The sequence below is a fragment of the Ctenopharyngodon idella genome, chromosome 7 (assembly GCF_019924925.1).
Source record: "Ctenopharyngodon idella isolate HZGC_01 chromosome 7, HZGC01, whole genome shotgun sequence".
Lineage (NCBI taxonomy): Eukaryota > Metazoa > Chordata > Actinopteri > Cypriniformes > Xenocyprididae > Ctenopharyngodon > Ctenopharyngodon idella.
This window is the reverse complement of record NC_067226.1, coordinates 26,269,463-26,291,009: the sequence shown is the minus strand read 5'-3', so window position 1 is coordinate 26,291,009 and position 21,547 is coordinate 26,269,463. Positions and strand designations below refer to the sequence as shown.

General features: G+C 37.3%; 2 protein-coding genes across 6 annotated transcripts; one reads left to right on the top strand and one right to left on the bottom strand.

Moving 5' to 3' along the window:
• Positions 1–104: 104 nt before the first annotated feature.
• Positions 105–8,582, bottom strand: zfta (zinc finger translocation associated). 2 transcript variants are annotated; one of them, XM_051898614.1, is made up of 5 exons: positions 7,674–8,582; positions 6,048–6,539; positions 4,530–4,871; positions 3,142–3,585; positions 105–2,200 (listed from the first exon to the last, which is right to left on the bottom strand). In XM_051898614.1, the coding sequence occupies exons 1-5, from the start codon at positions 7,798–7,800 to the stop codon at positions 1,716–1,718; spliced, it is 1,890 nt and encodes a 629-aa protein (XP_051754574.1). In that variant the 5' UTR covers positions 7,801–8,582; the 3' UTR covers positions 105–1,715. The 2 variants fall into 2 exon arrangements, with proteins under 2 accessions (XP_051754574.1, XP_051754573.1); XM_051898613.1 differs by having other exon boundaries at positions 4,524–4,871; positions 7,674–8,578.
• A 3,426-nt stretch (positions 8,583–12,008) lies between these two features.
• Positions 12,009–21,471, top strand: si:dkey-28a3.2 (uncharacterized). Of its 4 annotated transcripts, XM_051898599.1 has the most exons (7): positions 12,009–14,690; positions 15,582–16,361; positions 16,833–17,141; positions 19,700–19,740; positions 20,271–20,329; positions 20,439–20,741; positions 20,817–21,471. In XM_051898599.1, exons 1-7 carry the CDS (start codon positions 12,009–12,011, stop codon positions 20,834–20,836), a joined length of 4,194 nt encoding a protein of 1,397 aa, XP_051754559.1. In that variant the 3' UTR covers positions 20,837–21,471. The 4 variants fall into 4 exon arrangements, 3 of the variants coding, with proteins under 3 accessions (XP_051754559.1, XP_051754557.1, XP_051754556.1); XM_051898597.1 differs by having other exon boundaries at positions 12,009–16,361; positions 20,832–21,471; XM_051898596.1 differs by having other exon boundaries at positions 12,009–16,361.
• Positions 21,472–21,547: the final 76 nt, after the last annotated feature.

The following is a 21,547-nucleotide window of genomic DNA, read 5'->3' as shown; positions in this document are numbered from 1 at the left end:
AATAGAATTGCATCTGAATTTATCACTTGTAAGAGAAATATTAAAAATGTATTTTTTTTTTTTTTTTTTTACAATTAATCATTTAAAGAACTAGGCTTTCCATATCAGATAGATTGGACATTATTTTTTATTATTTATTGGTGTTGCAGTGAATTATACAAGAGAAACTCAAAAGGAATGTTTAAATAATCCAAATGGCTGTTAACTCAATAAGTGTGTATATATATACATCAAATACATGTGATGAATGTAGTACACAATCCCCCGGTTTCACAGACCAGGCTTAAGATAGTCCCAGACTAAAATGCATGTTTGAGCTGTTTTAACTGAAAGCAACTTGTACTGAAATCTCTAAAAATATGTCAGAGCCATTGTTTTGTCTCAAGATGCACACCAGTAATGTTTTTTTTTTTTTTTTTCTAGGGTACATTTATAAAGGCTACTTAAATACCCTAATTGAACTAAGTCTTAATCTAAACCCTGTCTGTGAAACCGGGCCCATGTGTACACAACTGTGTAATTCTTGATGTTACTCCTAAACAATGTGGTAACCCTGAGAGAGTGTCATTTTTCAGGAATCTCCATATAAAGATGTTAGGGACGCTTCAAACTGTAAAAGTGCTTCCAAAATGCATTTGATCAAGAAAAATTGCATTAAAAGAAGGGGTTGTTCTCATGTGATGTCAACCCCTTGAAGATGCTGATACATGAGTTTCAGTTCACTCTGTACATGGTTAAAGAGAGAACTGAACCTTTATGACTGTTTGTCATAGACATGTGAATGTCCAACATATCTACGTGATGAGTAACAAATCATTTGTTAATGATCCAATTCATGCTGTACAGTATATCTTTAAGTAAATGCAACCAGGAAGTGTTAATGATTAGAGATTAAAGCATGCATTATCTGCCCATTCAGCATGGATTCATTTTGAATTTAATTGCACCGTTATGATTAAATTCAATATTCAAAATGACCATGATTCATAAATGCAGAAGTATGTAACAGAAAATTACTGATGAATAAAACCCACTCCCTGAGACAAGGATCTGATTTAGAAGAAACCGGACTGAAAGTCCATAAGATTTTTATTTCAATATATCTTTTTGGTGAACTGAACCAGTATTATATAACATTAACATTATAAATCATATATTATATTTATGCTTTTTCTTTCAAAATGGCAAAATGTGATTGACAAAATGGTAAGTGAAATGGTGGATTTGTTTGCTTAGTAACAGTCCCAAAAACTTGTACCTAGCACACATTTTAAGTGCTGTGAGTAAAATAATATTGACCACTGTAATGTGTGACATCATGCAAAATGTCAAGCACGCTGAATCAATAACAGTCCTGCCACAGTCTACAAAAAAGCAATGAATGTACAAATGCATTTTAGAGTGCTAATCCACAAAAAACAAAATATGAGTTCAGTAAAATCGCCTTTTGGGAACTATATAAATTCTTGATGACACTCACGGTTTCTGGTTTCACGTTCAAAAGTGATTCAAGCATAAATATTCTTTTTAAACATATCAAACATTTCAGATGTTTTTATTCACTTTGTTGGAGACAAAAAGTACAATTATTCTCCAACAATGTCACATCCTTCAAAAAAAAAAAAAAAATTGGTTTAACCCCACAGCAAACTTCCTGAGTGAAGGAAAACAAAAAACAGGATGTCAAAACCTCATCCCTACACCTTTTCTTTCAATTAAGTGCTCTGGCTCGAAGTGCATTCTGCATTAACATAAGCATTACTATTAGCATTTTCTTTATGGCCGTGGTTGGAACCCGAAAAACAGTCCTCCGAATGAAAGTGCGCAGAGATCTGGTTGTAGCAAAGCAGGGCCAGCTGCCTCTCTTCTGGGCTGTAGTCCAGCGAGTGAGGGTGCACTTGTAGGATGTGTCTCTTGATGGTGCTGACCTTTAACGTGGCGAGCGTAGCGCCACACACCATGCAGATTAATCCGTGCCTACTGCAGTCGTAATCCATCAAAAAGTCCATCTTCCAGCGGGCTTGGTAATTGCGCCTCTGGTCCTTTCCTGGGTAGTGCCTGTGCCGTCCAGTCGTCTGTGTTGATGGTGTGATATTTGTGCTATTATTGTCTTCTGTTTCTCCTCTATGCTCTGTGGTTTTAACAGGTGACGCCTGCTTGTCAACAGCTGTGTTTGTAGTGACAGGGCCACTTTGTGGGTCTTCAGTGCCAAACAAAAGAAAAAAGATACATTATTGACTTGATTTCCTTTCACAATGCAAAAGTTCACTCATAAACTGTAAGATACTGATATCTGAACCTTAAGCAATTTCACACTTTTCTTAACCAGTTAACGCTACGCTAGTCAGTAGGCTCAGCTGTTAGCTTTCTAAGCAAAGGCTAACTGAAAACACAAGGAAAAGAGAAATGTTCAGTGTAATTTAAAGTACATTTGTGAACTTTTTCAAGCTTAAGTACATCATGAATATCTTTATAACCTTAAAACAAGATAAATTTACCTGTAACGCTAAATAATCTTTAGTTTACAAGCGATTAGCTTGCTAAGCAAATGCTAAATAAAAAGCACAAGATAAATTACTATTTTTAGCTTCTGGAATATAATGTAGTATGTCATTTAAAAGACATTAATGATAATATTTTCATGATAACGACCATTAGATTTATATTTACATGCTTAAAACAAGATACATCTACCTGAGAATCTAAATAATCTTTAGCTTTCAAGCTTTTAGCTTGCTAAGCAAAGGTTAATTGAAAACACTATGACATATAACGTGATATATAATATGTAATTTAAAGGACATTGGTGAACATATTATCATGATCAATAAACATCTGGAATATCTCTACAATCTTAAAACAAGATAAATATACCTCAGAAGCTAAATATCCTTTAGTTTTCAGAGAATCGCTTTTTTTCTCAGATAAATTAATCTTACTTTAAAGATTTTTTAATGGGAGACGAAGACAAAATTGATGTTTAAGAACTTAATTGGTTCTAACGTCTGATGTTTATTTTGTTTATATGATTTTTCTTTTAATACAAAATGGTCATTATGGCATTTACACTGATATTTTGTTTCTGGTCTCTATATCTCTATATCTGTTTTTCTCTATATATCTGATGTTGTTTGTGCTTACCATCCCCTTTCAGTGTGGCTGTGTCAATAGTCTCCTCCCTCGTCCAGGCACTGACCACAGCATCTCTCTCACTTCGGCTTAGGCCACTTGTCTCCGGATGGCACTCCTGGATGTGCTTGCGGAAGTTGCTGACCCTCGGCACAGGCAGGTGTTCAGAACAAACCATACAGTAGCAGAGCGGGTTATCCGGAGGACCGTATGCCACCAAATAATCCAGGCGGAGACGCCAGGGACTCCCGTATTTCAGTCTTCTCTTTCGGGGATAATAAGGTAAAGACTGGGGTCTCTGGCCAGTGTCTGGTGGATTCTCATCTCCTTTTGTGTAACTCCCCAAGTTTCCCTGAATGGGATCCACGTTCAGAGGGAAAAAGGAGGCTGAACCATCTAAGTTTATTTCTTTGGTAAGTGGTTCCGATTTGATTTGAGGTTGTAAAGAGTGCGATTCTGCATGACAAAAGCAAAGAAATGCAAAAAGAGATGTATTTAGGTTGACAAGATATTTTCAATTACACGGATTTCACAGAAGCATGTAGAATATCTGACCGACTCCTCAAACTTTATTTTGTTTTGCTTTTTACAGGTGTTAAATAATAATATTTGGAAGCAATTGCACCTTTGCTAAAGACTATAACAAAATCACATTTATCTGGTCCTCTGTTTAATTGGATTTTACAGTTAAACACCAATTAAAGGGTTAGTTCACCCAAAAATGAAAATAATGTAATTTATTACTCACCGTTCCACACCCGTAAGACCTTCGTTCATCTTCAGAACACAAATTAAGATATTTTTGATGAAATCTGATGGCTCAGTGAGGCCTCCATAGCCAGCAATGTCACTGAACCTCTCAAGATCCAGAAAGGATACCAATCAGTGCTTCGGAGCGCCAAAGTCATGTGATTTCAGTAAAGGAGGCTCGTTTACACAATCCGAACCTCTGATTTGAAACAAAAGATTTGTAAAGCTTCGAAGCAGCGTTTTGAAATCGCCCATCACTAGATATTGTTGAAAAGTCGTTATTTTGTTTTTTTGGCACACAAAAAGTAATCTTGTCGCTTTATAATATTAAGGTAGAACCACTGTAGTCACATGAACTGTTTTAAATATGTCTTTAGTAGCTTTCTGGATCTTGAGAGGTTCAGTGACATTGCTGGCAATAGAGGCCTCACTGAGCCATCGGATTTCATCAAAAATGAAACGAAGATGAACGAAGGTCTCACGGGTGTGGAACGACATGAGGGTGAGTAATTAATGACATCATTTTCATTTTTGGGTGAACTAACCCTTTAATCCATGACATTTTAGGGCTTTATTTAACTTATTATTTACAATTATACTCTTTTTAAATTCTCTAAATTTGTCTGTTTTGTTTTGTCTCTTACCCTCACCGTGCATCTTGGCCCAGGTCTGCAGGATGGAGTGCTTTTCCTCAGCGCTGTACAGCAGAGAGTTCGGGTGCAGATCTAGCATGTGACTTTTGATGTGATCCAGGTGCAGTGAAGGCAACAGACAGCTGCATACCATGCATACTAGACGGCCCTCCTCGGCCTGGTATTCCATCAGGAACTCCTGACGGAACCAGGCGTGCAGAGAGTCGTTTAGGTATCGCTCCATCACCTGAGCCGTGGGGCCTGGGAGCTCCTGGACCGAGGAGGCTGGAGGGGATGGCGTGACCCTGCTAAACCCAGACTGGGTCTGAAGAATTGGAGAGATGGCACCACCAGGCTTGCCTAGAATGACACGAAGAAGGAAGGTCTTAAAAGTATAATAACAATAATAATAATAATAAAATATAATTTTTTATTTATAAAATGCCTTTCTCGCTCTTACAATACAATACAATAAAAAAGAAAACATATCTAAAAGAGATGAAAAAATAGTAATAATAAAATAAATGAATCTAAATTAAATGTTATGAAATAAATTTAAAAAAGAAAAGAAATGTTCACTCATTTTCAAAAGTAATTTTGCTTAAGTTGCATTTTAAGCTTTAGGTTTTTGCATTGTGACATTCAATCACATTCAATCACATTTCCTGCATCCGGATGTTTAAACATAAATGTCATTAAATTCTCATCACAGAAATGAAAATGATCCTGCCCATACAAAATTTTTTGTATTTAAATAAATAAAAAATAAAATATCAGCATACATCCAAGGCAAAACATTTTTACCATGATGTATTTTATATACGTGTATATATATATATATATATATGTTTTATATTTTTCTCATATTATTCATGATTGTTTCTAATATTTATATATATATATATATATATATATATAATTTTTTTTTTTTTTTTTTTTTTAAATGCATTGTATTAGGGTTATTATAGTTAACTAAAACCAAAACCATAAATAAAAAATAAAAATAAAAAAATCGTTACCTGAAGTAAAATGTACAAAAACTTATTTATTTCAGTTAATTGCCAAAGCAACATTTATCATTTTAATTTAGTTTAACTTGATACTAAAATTAAAACTGAAATAAAAACTAAACTAATAAAAAAAATAAAATTCAAAAACATACAACAAAATTAATTTATTTCATTTGAAATAAAATTTAAATCAAACCGGAAAATATACAAATAAAAACTAATTCAAAATGTTAATAAAAACTAGAATAGTTTCTCAATTATGCTAAAATAATACTGCATTGTATGAGTCATGATACTGATGTTTAGAAGTAAATGTGCTTAGTTGAAAATAATTTTATGGGAATAATGTTTCTCAAAAACGTTTAATTGTCTTTAAGCAAAATTATTTTATTATTATATATTATTATTAATAAATCAATTATTGTTTATTGTTATTGATTCGGTTGAACCTTAAGACATGCTTTGTCAGGTTTCATGTAATACATGCAAAATACATACAAAAGCACAAAGAAATACAAACACAGACCTGTGGAGTGCCTGTCGACATCCACAATCTCCTCTGACTCCGGAGGAACATCTGGATCAGGGCATAACGGCCTCTGGCTGTTGTCCCGACCCAAATGACTCTCCCATCCCGACCTGATCACATCCTTATCTGACTCGGTCCACAGCAGGGAGTACGGATGCCTCTGTTTGATGTGCCTCTTGATGGTGCTTAACTTCAAGGTTGCCAGCGAACTGCCACACACCATACAGATCATCCCTTGTCTCTGTGGGTCGAAGTCCATGAGGTACTCGCTGCGCCAGTACTCATGGTAATAGCGCCTGTGGTCTCGGCCAGGAGCGAGCTTAAATGGAGGGGGTTCCTGCGTAGATGGTCCTGGGATGGGGGACAGAAGGAAAGGGGTGTCTGTGTTCTCAGTGACACACCAGTAACTGGTGCCTGGGGAGCAAACAGAGGTGACTGGAACTTCCTGGCTATCATGAGATGTGAGACCATTGGTCATGTCCTCTTGACCTGGGGAGGATGCAAAAAGAGTGTGTCACAGATGAATTGTAAGGTAATATCAAATATGATCATGGGAAAATATTACATTGTTTTCAATTACAGGGAAATGTAAAACTAAATATTAATATATGTATATATATGTATATATATTATATATATATACTAATATATATTAATATATATATATATATATATATATTATTACTTAAATAGGACTGTTGCTGATAGGCTGAAAGGCATTCTCAAATGTAACTGAAGGGAAACAATAAAGTAACTTTAATGACAAATATGCAAAATATATATTTTTTTTATTTTATATTGTAAAATATACAAATTATTTTATTTGTATGTAGTATTTAATACAAATATTAAAAATGGTGCCATGATGAATATAAAATGTATATTTAAATCTATAAATCTATTAAAAATCTGTCAGCACAAATGTAAATTTATATATATATATATATATATATATATATAAGTAGTAGAATTTTAAATGTAACATTATTGCTGATAGGCTGAAATAGCAAAATTAGTAGTTACTTATAGGAAAATATGCAAATTAATTTGTATTCCAGACAAATATTTTTTTTAAAAACGACTTGTTGTCATGATGAATATTAAGTCAATATTAAAGCCAATTTTGTGCATAAGCCTATAAATAATCTGTTAGCATATATTCAAAGTATTATTATTATTTATATAATAACAATAATAATAGTAATAATATTTTAATTTTGCCATTAGTCTGTTGCTGAAATCATTCAAATTATTATTATTATTATTTTTTTACATTTCAGACGAATATTAAAGCGAAAAATAATTTAGCATCATTTTATAATAATTATTTAATAATTTTAAATAAATTTTAAATTAATATCAAAGTGAAAATGTGTCATTTCGGGACCATTTTAAACACAACAAGGGGGCGGCGGCATGGTTACGGTAGCGCTTTATTTCCGCTAGATGGCGCCAGCGCATCGCGTATACATGCAGCATGGTTATTTAGCCTTTGTTTATAGTGGAGCCCGAAAGATTAGGGGCCATGCCGTTGCGTGCTATTGTTCGTCACGGGTTTTAACGCTTCAAAACATAGAGCCGTCGATCTAATGGTCAAACTTCAATGCTTAACACAACATTTACCTGCTGAGAGATCCCCCAAGTGTCCCCGCTGCGGTGTCGCCTCCTCTTCCTCAGCTTTTATTATTAATGAGCGAGATTCTGTCTGCTCAGCTTTGTGCACCGACTCTTTGGACTCCGCTTCATCCATACCTGTGTTGTGTTATTTTAACGTACAGGATTCGCTTCTTTGTACGTAGAAATGTCACAACCGGAGGATTTCGTAGATGCATTCGTCGGGTGGTTGACCAAATATCTGAAACACGCACTCACCCATTACAGTGTGTGCAGTGTCTGTCTCTGCACTGGAGCCTCACCGCTGTTTGCTTTTTGGTTTAAGTAAACTTAACTTTACGTGACGATACAAGTCGCATTTAGATCGAAGTTGGAGGAAAGATCTGTCAAATGTCGGTGACTTTAGGCGGTCTCCTGATTGTATTTAGATGTTCTGCTTGTCTTCAGGGTGGAGAGCCGAGCTAGGGGCCCCTGGGGCTCCTTTAGGGGCTCCTGGGTAAATTTAAAGAGACAGTAGCGTCTATGATGTAGTGACGGCTGCACCAGGGGGCCCATTTGTTATGTTTTATCTTAATATTATATTTTACACCAGATTGTAAACAAAGGTGTGCATTTTGTACATACAATCTAATATTTAATTAATTCATTAATCATAAAATGGGATTAAATAGGCTATGTTTTCTTTTCTAATTATTCCTGGTACATTATTAACAGACATACATTTTTAGAAAATACAATTATTCTACATGAAATTACATTTTAATGTAATTTTTATATTTATTGACCAATTATATTTGTTTATTTATATCAGTGTATATCGAACTATTGAACCGTGCATCTGCTTTTTTAACTTTATGTGAAATGCTTTCCTACCTTTAAACTAAATACCCCTAAGGTACGTAATATAGTGTTATTTTAAAATGTGTGTGCGTGTGTGTGTGTGTGTATATATATATATATATATATATATATATATATATATATATATATATATATATATTTATGTATATATAAAATCAAAAATTAGGCTGCTAAGCTATATGCACGTGATTCATATTTTCTGTTTTTATAACTGCAAAACGTAATTGTTTTTAGGAAGTGAGGGACGCTACTGCTTTAAGATTCTATCTGCACATGCTGTAAAAGATCCTACATCCTGGTACTTTCACCGTTTTCAAGGAACCGATAGAAAGAAAGGCTGCAACGGGAAGAGATTGCAGTGTCCTGAGACTGAGCTTAAAGAAAGTTAGGTGTCACTACCAGGTAAAATAAACGCATGCTTCACGCACTTGGTGTTGTCATGTCGCGAGTGCTTTTACTATAAAGACACGACAGTCCACGCGCAGACAGACAGCAGCTCATGAGCGCTATTAAGGAAGACAACATTGTCTCTCTCATACACTGCTGGAAATAGCGACAGCGTGCTCAGTAAAATCACTCCAGTGTTTATAGGATGCCTTATTATATTATTATTTTTAAAATATTTACATTTTAATAATGCTGCCATCGTAGTCAAAACGCCAGAGTTGGGTAGAGACTCACAACAGAAATCATCATCAGCCTATGATTGTGAGACAAGATTTAAAGTGACAGTAATGTTTGTCCCCTGTTTGAGCTTTGTTTTAGATTACTTAAGCAATCCTTTACTACACATTTTATTAATATTAGCTTATTTATATTCATTCAGTTCAGTTAATTTTGTAAATAGCCCTTTTCTTTAGCAATGCATAGCAGTATGAGTAGTTTAATAAAAATGAAAATTGGGCATTGTTTACACTCGTGTTGTTTCAAGGAATCCAAACCTGTATGATTTTACTTATTCTGTGGAATAAAAAATAAAAATATAGTGAAATAAAAAGCAACCGGTGGCTATGGGGAGCAAACTGAAATTTAAGTATTTGATGAAAGTCTTCCCTGTCATAGTTCTCAAATATCAAATTTGTTGTTTGTGCACTAAAGATGACTCAAGATTACTGGCATCCAATGTCATTGTTTGTCACAGTTTGAAAGTTTGAAGTTTGTAATCTTTCTGTACTATGGTTTTGTTTTCATACAGTGATCGGCTGATTCATCTGCGATAACTGAAGGACGGAAGGAATAAGTAGTCTCTGTATAAAGGTAAGTTTCCAGAAATAAACTAGGTGTAGTTTTGTCAGTAGCTGCTTCAAAAGATGTCATGCAATAGCACACTTTGCAAATCATAAGCAGATGCACATAATATAATTTATTCATATTTGCATATGTTTTTATACAAAGTGACTTGCAAGCAGTACTAAAATATGATTCCTCATAAAGAGATAGTAACATAAAAGTAAAGTGCTGCAATACAAAATCCCAAAGTTGGCTTGGAAAGCACAAAGTACCAAGATGGAGGTAAAGAAAGTGATCATTAAATGCTTTAATGGTTGCAGACCATATTCCAGTTGTCTTCTACGGAGCCCCGGACATGACATGCAGGAGAAAAATAGTAGGCTAAATCGTGCGCATGATTTAATAATTCGTTCCCTCGATTTAATCACGTTTTAGTAAATCGAGGGAACGAAATAGTAAATCGTGTGCACGATTTAATTTTTTTTCTTGCATGTCATATGCGGGGATCAGTAGTCTTCAGACATTTCTTGAAGACTGAAGAACAATTTGTGACAAAAAAATATTGAATAAAGTTTCTTGAAATTTGTCCCTACTTTTTCTGTAGCATAGGTCTACATTTAATTGCTTTATTGTCAATGCTTGCAAGGCAGTGCTTGACGTTCCTCATAAATTCGTATCAGGATTGCAGATGCAGCATGTGGGGCACATTCCCCGGGGCCCCAGACGTCCCCTTCCCCCCCACATGAGTCTTGTTTTTTGTATGTATTACTTCAGGTTGCACTTGAAACCTGGCATTATTTACTGCATAATATATTGCTTTTATGATAAATTACTTGCAAGGTTCCTCATTTGTAGATCGCTTTGCATTAAAGGATCTGCTAAATGACTAAATGTACTGAAGCCCATTATGTACTGGAGGGCTTTTCTGAGTCCCAACCTGAGTTTCATCCCTGTGGAAGACTACAGGGACCCCTGAACTTATTGTTTCTTCATAATCACGTATATATCACAGTTGAGGATTTTGTCACAACCCCCAACAAAGTGCACTGTAGGGCCCCATCCTTCAGCACAGGGGCCCTTTTACAGCCACTATTTTTAACCCTTAACCAGGATTCATCTGGAATACTCAAATTTTAATGTGAACTATAAAAAGTAACATTTATTATGGTTTGGAAAATCATTGTTTTAATGTTTCAAAAAAAACTTTGGGTAGTTTAGGTTATTTGGGCTTTATGTAGTTTGAATTCTGACACAGTTTGAAAGTTATATATGGCACGTGTATTTGCATCACTAGGCCATTGCTGACGTGTTCTGGGTGGTTGCTATGGCAGTGGTATGTGGTGGCTAGAGTTCTGGGTAGTAGGTTTGCTAAAATGTATTAAATGGTTAATAGGGCATTGATAGAAGCACTCATTGCCTTCACTTGCTTGATAATTTGTTTCTATTTTTGACGTACTACAATAACACAAGCCACTCTTTTTTTCACCAACTTTGCATATATAAAACGTGACTAGTGTAAACCAACATGGCGGAAACAAGTAATGCAATAATAGTGTTTGGACTGCTTTTTATAGAAAAATTTGAGGAAAAAAAGAAAAAGGCTTGAATGAAGTTGTGTTATGCTTCTGTTAGCTCTCTTTCTGATTTGGTATCATTTTGTTCCACATGACAATCTACAGAGCGTGTCCTCAGAGGTTCCCCCAACATAACAGGATTTCTGATTGTAAATATTCATCATGTTGGATATTTATAATTAGAGATTGATGTGGCCCCATCGTTCTTCGGAGCAGATTTAGTCACTCTTAACAGATCACACTACCGGAAAATATGATAATCTGTAGAATCATCAAGATAATTGGGACTTTACCAAGGATTGTTGGAAGAGGAGAATTGGCCCAAAATTGTCTTGTAGTGTGTGCCCAGCTTTAGTGAACATTCTGAGATGATGATGTGTTTTACAAATCTGTCTCCCATCATTCATCAAATCAAACTCATCAAATTGATTAATTCATCAAATGTTTTTGTTTCCCCTACAGGTCACCTACTCTTGGATTTTCAGAAAAATGGACAGTATGCCTCAAGCACTGCATGTAAAATCCATCTAAACAGAAAGACCTTGTGAGACTGCTTCGCATAAATGAAAAATGTGACCCCACAGAAATCCTGTTTAGAGCAGGTTTTGCCCTGCCTAAGAAGACGTAATCCAGCGGTTGATGTTAACCAGCAGTATGATGGTGTAAGTAATCAGCCGCCATGTCCAGCAAGACTTTCTCTAAACGTCGTTATCAGCCAGCAGCAGAGTTTGATGATGTCACTCTTGCCCGCAAAAGGGAGTACTGGAGGAGCAAGAAAAGAGAGCAGAGGGCAAGAAAGTCATCTGCCAAAAAAAAAATCGGAAATGAAAATCTGGGGTTGTGCATGTCCGTTGTTAGTGATGAACCTGCCTTGCAGATTCCCAAAGTTGACAATGATCCCTCTCTACATAATCATGACATTTCATGCAAACTGGAAGATAGTGATGCTCCTAGAAACTCTTCCAGCTCAGGTCTATCAGTATCTGAGTGTAATGTTACTATGGTGCCATGCCAAAAAGAAAGATGGTTTCAAAAGACTAAGCTCAACCATGTCTTACCTAAATTTCCAGAAACAAGCACAAATTCCCTGAAGGGTGTAATGGGCAATAAAAAAATAAAGTCCTCATTTACAGGGTCATCAAACACAGATGCTAAAACAGAGGCTCTCTGCCCAATAGGCCATTCAGTGACTACAACATGCATTGAGTTCCATTCAAATAGCACTCATACTCAAAAAACAAAAACAGGCATGTCATCCCTAAATGGCAAGCAATTAGCAACATCTCCTCAAAGCCATGTTTCTATGGTTTTACCAGTGCACAACAACCAAAATAAGCCTCAGAACTGTCTCAAACCCTTGACCTCTGCAGAATGTAAGGTTCATAAAGAGCAGAGCCTTGTTCACAGTCACATCTCTAAGAGAAGAACATGTGCCTTTGCTTCAAAGCACAACACCACAGTGGCTATGACTGAAGAAGAGATGGCTGCTAAACGTAGAGAGAACTGGCGCATCAAAAAGCGAGAACAGAGAGCAAAGCGTGCTGCAAAGCTGGCTCAGGACCGAGAAGGGAGTCTCGGACAAGGACAATCTTCCTGTATCGTGAATGCTTCATCTCCTGCCAACAGTAAGGCCTTGAGAGGAATCAACTTCAACTCAGCGAATCCCAAATGCCTCAATCAACAGTCTTTTGGAGTAAAATGTATCGGTTCTCGGACACAACTACATGTTCAGGACACAAAACCAAACCATGCATCCTTATCCTCTGGTATTTTGCAACCATCCTCAAGTAAATCCAAAGTGCCGCAATTTGCACACACTCAAAAGAGACATTGTCAAGAGCCAACAAGGAAGTCTTTCCTTGGTGCTTCCAAAGTCGAGTCTCCTGAGGATCGGCATGCCAGACAGAAGGAGTACTGGCGAATTAAAAAGCGTGAACAGAGAGCAAGGCTGTCTACAGCAGTCAAAGCACAATTGAAGGAACAAAGCGCACTTAAGCATTGTGGGAGACGCTACCACAACAGTTTCAATCAGATGTGTGGGGTTCAAGTGAATAGAGCAGGTGCATTTGCAAGTTCCTCAGACAAAATTGGTGGTTTTATCAAAGAAGATGGCACGGTGACAGTCTCCACTTCGAAGACGACATCTGAGAGCCACGACTATTCCAATGTGAAATGTGTCAGAAAGGTAAGACTCCAGGTTCAAGTAAGTTCGCCCCTATATTCAGATGCTCAACAAGTCACAAAGCTAGTTTCCGCTCCATGCAATGTTTCCAAGGCTCACCATAACTCTCTGGTAAAATCTAGCTTAGCCGGAGGTGCAGTTATGGGCAGTATGACAGTCACCATCCAGTCTGAAACCCCAACAGAGGAAGAAAGGATCACCCGTTTAAGGGAGTACTGGAGGATAAAGAAACGAGAGCAAAGGGCTAGTCGGGCTGCCCGGCTCGGGAATGGTCTGCTTAGGTCAAAGGTTTCAGTGTTAAAGCAGAGAGAGCAAAACAAGAAGTCAAACAAAAGGGACAGTATTACTTCATCCATTACTAAAACAGTTGCCCCAACAAGTGCCCCAAACCCTATTAAAGAAGAACACATCAATCCACCTATACATGCTGTATTTTCCATCCCAGAAATTACTCCCTGCATCAGTGTCATAGATGGAAAACCTTCACCCTGTCCAACCTTAAAGTCACACATTGAACCTCCAGCAGCTGCGAACCATCATGCCACTACTCTTCAAGCTGTGGCCTCCATGAAAAAGCTCCTGGAGGAATCAGTTTCCATACCAGAAGACAATAACGCCACCAAAATGCATGTTAAGTGTGAAAATGAGCCTCTTCGGCTAACTAAAGATGACCTTACATCTGAAGATGCAAAGCCAAATATTACTTTACAACAAAACGACTTATTAGAGTGTGATGTCTCAGAGGATACAAGCCTTAAAGATTTCAAAATGAGTCCTCAAGCATTTCCTTTTGAAGACACTAGCCATCATAAGTCTCGTAACTTCTGTCAAGAGGCTGCAGATGGAAGTCATGACTTTTCTCCAGTGGCTGTGCAACCTCAGTGCATAAACACCCAGAAGTTCAGTGATTATGGAGCAGATCCCATGCAGTCTTGCCCTTCACAGGCCTCGCAAAAGCAACAGCTTGGTGAGAGCGATGAGCTTCAACGAAAGAGAGAGTATTGGAGGTTAATGAAGAGACAACAGCGGGCCAGAAAAGCCAACAAAGATGCAGGCAAAGATGCAAATAAGACAGAGGAAGAAAAAATTGCCCGTTTAAGGGAGTACTGGATGATTAAGAAACGAGAGCAAAGGGCTAGTCAGGCTGCTCGGCTCGGGAATGGTCTGCTTAGGTCGAAGGTTTCAGTGTTAAAGCAGAGAGAGCAAAACAAGAAGTCAAACAAAAGGGACAGTATTATTTCATCTATTACCAAAACAGTTGCCCCAACCAGTACTCCAACTCATATACAAGAACACATCAATCCTCCTATACATGCTGTATTTTCCATCCCAGAAATTACTCCTTGCATTAGTGTTAAAGATGGCAAACCTTCACCCTGTCCATCTTTAGAGTCACACATTGAACCTCCAGCAGCTGCGAACCATCATGCCACCACTCTTCAGGCTGTGGCCTCCATGAAGAAGCTTCTGGAGGAATCAGTTTCCACCCCAGAAGACAATAATGCCACTGAAATGCATGTTAAGTGTGAAAATGAGCCTCTTCTGTTAATTAAAGATGACCTCCTTACATCTGAAGATGCAAAGACAGATGTTACCTTACAACAAATCGTCTTATTAGAGTGTGACGTCTCAGAGGATACAAGCCTTAAAGATATCAAAATGAGTCCTCAAGCATTTCCTTTTGAAGACACTAGCCATCATAAGCCTCATAACTTCTGTCAGGAGGCTGCAGATGGAAGTCATGCCCTTTCTCCAGTGGCTGTGCAACCTCAGTGCAGAAGCACCCAGAAGTTCAGTGATGATGGAGCAGATCCCAAGCAGTCCTGCCCTTCACAGGCCTTACAAAAGCAGCAGCTTGGTGAGAGTGATGAGCTTCAACGAAAGAGAGAGTATTGGAGGCTAATGAAGAGACAACAGCGGGCCAGAAAAGCCAACAAAGATGCAGGCAAAGATGCAAATAAGACACAGGAAGAAAGGATCGCCCGTTTGAGGGAGTACTGGATGATTAAGAAACGAGAGCAAAGGGCTAGTCAGGCTGCTCGGCTCGGTAATGGTCTGCTTAGGTCGAAGGTTTCAGTGTTAAAGCAGAGAGAGCAAAACAAGAAGTCAAACAAAAGAGAAAGTATTACTTCATCCATTAACAAAACAGTTGGCCCATCCAGTGCCCCAACTCGTATACAAAAAAACATCAATCCTCCTATACATGCTGTATTTTCCATCCCAGAAATTACCCCTTGCATTAGTGTTAAAGATGGCAAACCTTCACCCTGTCCATCTTTAGAGTCACACATTGAACCCCCAGCAGCTGTGAACCATCATGCCACCACTCTTCAGGCTGTGGCCTCCATGAAGATGCTTCTGGAGGAATCAGTTTGCACACCCGAAGACAATAATGCCATTGGAATGCATGTTAAGTGTGAAAATGAGCCTCTTCTGTTAACTAAAGATGACCTTACATCTGAAGATGCAAAGCCAAATGTTACCTTACAACAAAATGTCTTATTAGAGTGTGATGTCTCAGAGGATACAAGCCTTAAAGATATCAAAATGAGTCCTCAAGCATTAACTTTTAAAGACACTAGCCATCATAAGTCTAATAACTTGCAGGCTGCAGATGAAAGTCATGCCCTTTCTCCAGTGGTTGTGCAACCTCAGTGCATAAACACCCAGAAGTTCAGTGATGATGGAGCAGATCACAAGCAGCCCTGCCCTTCACAGGCCTCGCAAAAGCAGCAGCTTGGTGAGAGTGATGAGCTTCAACGAAAGAGAGAGTATTGGAGGCTAATGAAGAGACAACAGCGGGCCAAAAAAGCCAACAAAGATGCAGTTCTTCGCAGTCTGGCTCCACAGGTGAGTTTCATTTATATTTTTGCTTAGCACTGATGTTGGGTCTGGGTCAAGTGAGTGTTTTTTTTTTTTTTTCCCCATCCCCAGTTCCTTAATGGGGGGCAGTTTCATTGGTTGACAAATAATGAGATAATTTTAATAATAAATAAATTTAAAACTGTTCTACCAGTAATGCTTACATATATGACTTTTAATAACTATTCACAGTCCTTTTGGCCTTAATTATAGATAAAACAAAAATACTGAGTAAAAAAAACAGTGGTACCACTTCATTCATTTATTTAGTTCAATAAAATACCACTGACAAACTGCATAATGTCATTATCGTTAACTATATGTTGTCAAATGAACAGCTAGTCAGTAACTACACAGATTTAAATCTTACAGTTAGTTGAAAGTTGTATGTGTTTGATTCACTAACAAGAACTAATTCATTAGAATCATTTCTGTAATCAAACTACACTGATTTCACAGACTCAGACACCCAGCACAACTCTCCTGCTAGCCATGTCCCAGGACGCTTCCATATGCAGACAGATCCCCATTCAGAAGCAAACAAGAAGGTGCACCAAACCTGCAGGTCCACAGGCACAGCTGACAGATAAATCAAGAACTAACAGAAGCCAGACAGTGGCCATGCCAAATCCACAAGTTGATCCACAGGAGGTTATACGTAGAAGACGCATGCAATGGAGGATCAAGAAACAGAAGCAGAGAGCTAGAAAGGCAGCAAATGAGAGAAAGCTACGCCAGACGATGCTCCCTCCACAAGGCCAGACTTCGGTAAAGATTTTTTAGACCTTTATAGATTTATTTAATTTTATTTATATACAGTAGCTACCATTCAAAAGTTTGCAATCAGTAAAAAAATTTTTTAATAAATGAATACTTTTATTCAGCAAGGATGCATTAAATGGATCAAATGTGACAGTGAAGACATTCATAATGTTACTAAAGATTTGTTTAAAATAAATACTGTTGTTTTTTGTTCCATTCATCAAAGAATCCTGAAAAAAATGTTTCATGGTTTCCACAAAAATATTAAATAGCAGAACTGCTTTCAACATTAATAATTATTAGAAATGTTTCTTGAGCAGCAAATCTGAATATTAAAAAAGTTCACAATTTTACTGTTTTAACTGTATTTTTGATCAAATAAATGCAGATTATAAGAGCATAAGAGGCTTCTTTCAAAAAAAATAAAATAAAAACCTTACTGATTCCAAACTTTTGAATGGCAGTCTAATTGCAGATAGAGAAAGGGCTGCAAACAAAAGCACAATAATTTCAAAACCAGCAGTAACATCCCCCTCTTTTACAGATTGTTATAAAAGCAAAAGCAAAAAAACAGTGCAAAGTGCAGTACCGCTGTGAGTTTGAGTGGGACTGCGATACCCACGCACACATCCCACTGATCATGCATTTGTTTACTTTTGTGACATCTGTTAACCAATTTGTGGTTTGCACTGCACTGTGCAAACTGATCTGCTCTTCGCTATCAGGGGCTCATGCATGTAAATGGATCATTATTTACTCATCCCATGTTGTTTCAAACCTATATGGTTTCCTTTCTTCTACTAAACACAAAAATAATACATTTCAACTGTTTTTGCCCATACAATGCAAGTCAACATTGGACCCACTGACTTTCATTGTATGAACAAAACATTTTTTACTGTCTTATGTGTTCCAAAGAAAGAAAGTCATACAGGTTTGCAATTACACAAGGGTGAGTTTACACTGAGATCCAAACATCACGGTACACCAAAACCCTGTAATAATAACACTGCATGCTTTATGTCCCCTGGGGGCCCCAGCTATATCTCAGCACCAGAATTTCACAGACACATGGGGGTAGGCTGTTTTGAATTGCAGCAGTGTTCACAGGGCCCCATGTGTGGCCCCAGCCATACCTCAGCACCAGAATATCACAGAAACATTTTGGAGGCCTGTTTTGGCTTGGGGCTGTGTACAGAGGCCATGTGTGGGGCCCCAGTGGCTCCAGGCATATCTGTCCTCCGGTTTTATTGTAGAGACCTGGAAAACATAGGGAAAACATTTCAGGACAACATGGTAGTGATGGGTTTAGCAGTAAAAATAGTGAATGGTCATGTTTATCTTCAAAATATATCTGAAAAAAAAAAAGAAATGAACATTTACCTAGGCATTGTATGCTGATTTAGATTACTTTAGATAGAGATGGTGAGATATCAGAGTTTTTCTACCAAGTAACTTGCTGTGAATATTTGCAGGGAAGGAGGCCCTTTTAACTTTTTTTTTTTTTTAATTTTATTTCTTTGGAGTTGTGCCTCCTTATTCACTGTTCCTTCCCCCGGTTTCTCAAATGTTTGTATGCCACAGGTGCAATTTAAGGGTTAAATTGACCAATTACTATAGGTTAAAAAAAGTGTCTTAAACGTGGTGGCAGAAATAACTAGACTACTAGACTATGTAGCAGTTTAACTTAACCTGACACAAGGCACAAGTTATGTAGGGGTTCTCACTCAAGGCACCAAATATGTTTTGCGTTTTGGTCACACGTCACCTAAGGTTATGGCAGTTCGGTCCTAAACCTTAGGGATTAGTCTCAAATAACGTGAAAGGCAGTAACCGCATGTGGACCAATGAGAAGTCCTGTCCTTCCAGGGCTTGGTCCTAGGGGTCTTCTTCTACCCTCTAAGGCTGAATCCCAAATGGCACACTTCTATGCACTTTCAGTCTTGTGGACTTACAATGGCTGCCGTGTGCGCATGTCCGTTAAGTCCATGTTAAGTATGGTGTCCCATTCAGCATTTTAGGTTTTAGAAGGGTGCTTGTGAGCGCCCCCTTTGCAGCCGCTATGTACCCTCGATGCACACTTCAGCTGAGCCTGCAAGTCTGCGAGCTATGCAAAGGACTTTGACCGGCAGTCAAAGCGGCGTTACGTCAAAAAGTGCGGACTCGTAGGAGGACCGCGAGTGTTTAGGGTGCCATTTGGGATTTAGCCTAAGAGGTCTCTGGCAGTTGTCCTAGCATCCTTATCTGATGGTGTTAGACATTTGTTTGTGCTAATCCAACAAGATCCAATCAAAATGTAGCAAACCTTTGTCCACTGTTGCAGTCAGAGAAGGGCCCCACCATAAAACTACAACTACTACATCATGCATTTACTGTACATGTTAAACCTCCAGTAATTATTTTTATTGGTGTTTGTTTTTTCCCTTTGGTCAAATGAGCTATGGCTCTCACAAGGACCATGTTTAAGATTAGCTGTTGCCATTTGCTGACTACAGTTGATGTTTGTAAATAAGGTCATTTAATGTACATTATCCTTGCTTTTTTTTTTTTTTTAATCCTTCTAGGGTCAGAACATCACCAGTTTCTGCTCAGTAGTTGTTCAGAGGTGAGTAGTAGGAAAGAAAAATATTGTTTTTAATAAGTTGCCTTTTTTTTTTTTTTCATTTAATACACTACTGTTTAAAAGTTTGAGGTCAGTAAGATGTTATATATTTTGGTTTTGGAAGAGGTCTCTTATGCTCACCAAGACTGCATTTATCTGATCAAAAATAAAAATGGTAATATTGTGAAATATTATTACAATTTAAAATGACTAATACATAATTTATTCATGTGATGCAAAGCTGAATTTTCAGCATTATTACGGCAGTCTTCAGTGTCACATGATTCTTCAGAAATCATTCTAATATGCTGATTTGAAACATGTCGTATTATCAATGTTGAAAATGATTGTGCTGTTTATTTTTGTGGAAACTAATACGTTTTTTTTTTTTTTGTCATGGCTTTACTGTCACCTTTTATCAATTGAATTGCGTCTTTGCTGAATAAAAGTGTTAATTTCTTTCAAAACTTATATTTAAACTTTTGAATGTAGATCTTGGTTTCAAATTTAATGTTGATTCCTTTTCCAAACAGCATAAAATCAGAAGACCAACTAGGCTACTTAGCTGAGCCATGTCAAACTGCACTCAAAGGTTGTTTTTTTTTTTAAATACATTTTCTAATACACACATTACAGTTTGCCAAACAGTTTAAATGAATATCTGGTAACTGATATTACTATATCTTTTATCACATTTTAAGAGGAGTCAAGCTTTGCACCAAATGATGTGACGGAGGGACCGTTGTCACAGGCTGAGTGGAGAAACGTCTACCTCATGGACTCTGATCCTGTCAACCTGTTGTTGGTGTGTATGGTTTGTGGAGAGCAGCAGTACTCCCTCAGTGTGGAAGCAGCGAAGGCTCACATTGAGGAGGTTCATCCTAATACAATATCATTGGGAGACTTTGAACGTCAAGGCATTCTTGATGCCTGGGATAAACAGGTGGCCGTCCGCGAGCACTCCATCACCCACCAGCTTCAACAGCGATGCAGAGCTCCTATAGGTAACGAAAATTCTACATTCAGTCTGGCTTAGAAAATAAGAAATAATTAATTTTATAAATAATGTTTCTGAACAGAGTTTCAACTGCCAGGTTAAAACTGAAAATAAAGTTGAGGCTGAAGTCTTCGAGTGAACTGGCAGAAGACAGAAGAGATGAAACACATTTCACTCATCCATTTATTCTGCTGCATTAACTTCCTTTATAAACCAGAGCTGAGCCAAGGAATGGCTGATTTATTTATTATTATGGGTATAGCTTTTGTTAAACACATACCAGTAGTACTCTAAATATATATTTATCATTTGTTCCACTGAAACCTGACTTTAAATATTTTTTTTCTCCTGACTTATTGATTTACCTTACACAAATGTGTGTAAAAATTCTGTTTTCTTACAATTTGTAAGTACTATCTGTTTTGTTGTAGTCATGTGTAGTAGATTAATATCTTTTTTGATAGGAGAATATTGAAATATTGATTCAACCTTTTTCTTTCTGATGTACTACTGAGCCTCATTAAATGTACTTTTAGATTCTGGTAATATTCAAAACCGTGCAGGACCTGTAAATGAGGTAACAAAATAAGACAGGTATGTAAAAACATTCTCACATGCACAAACAACTGGAAAATATATAAGAATTGCATTTTGACCATTTGTTTTCAGTATCTGTACAGATTGTGCACTTTTCAAAATTTTTTGTAATAAATTGTTGCACTGCATAATGTACACTATATATTATTCTGATATCTTTATTTTGTACTTCATTCATTTTCCTACTTTGACTTTCCATAATGTTCTTTTTTACTG

Coding starts and splice junctions, on each gene's coding strand:
- zfta (XM_051898613.1), bottom strand. CDS start 7,800: ATGGATGAAGCGGAGTCCAAAGAGTCGGTGCACAAAGCTGAGCAGACA. Junction 6,540..7,673: donor CTTGGGGGATCTCTCAGCAG/GTAAATGTTGTG, acceptor CATCCTCCCCAG/GTCAAGAGGACATGACCAAT. Junction 4,872..6,047: donor TGTCGACAGGCACTCCACAG/GTCTGTGTTTGT, acceptor GTGTCATTCTAG/GCAAGCCTGGTGGTGCCATC.
- si:dkey-28a3.2 (XM_051898596.1), top strand. CDS start 12,009: ATGTCCAGCAAGACTTTCTCTAAACGTCGTTATCAGCCAGCAGCAGAG. Junction 20,330..20,438: donor ATGTCAAACTGCACTCAAAG/GTTGTTTTTTTT, acceptor TCACATTTTAAG/AGGAGTCAAGCTTTGCACCA. Junction 20,742..20,816: donor GCGATGCAGAGCTCCTATAG/GTAACGAAAATT, acceptor GTTTCTGAACAG/AGTTTCAACTGCCAGGTTAA.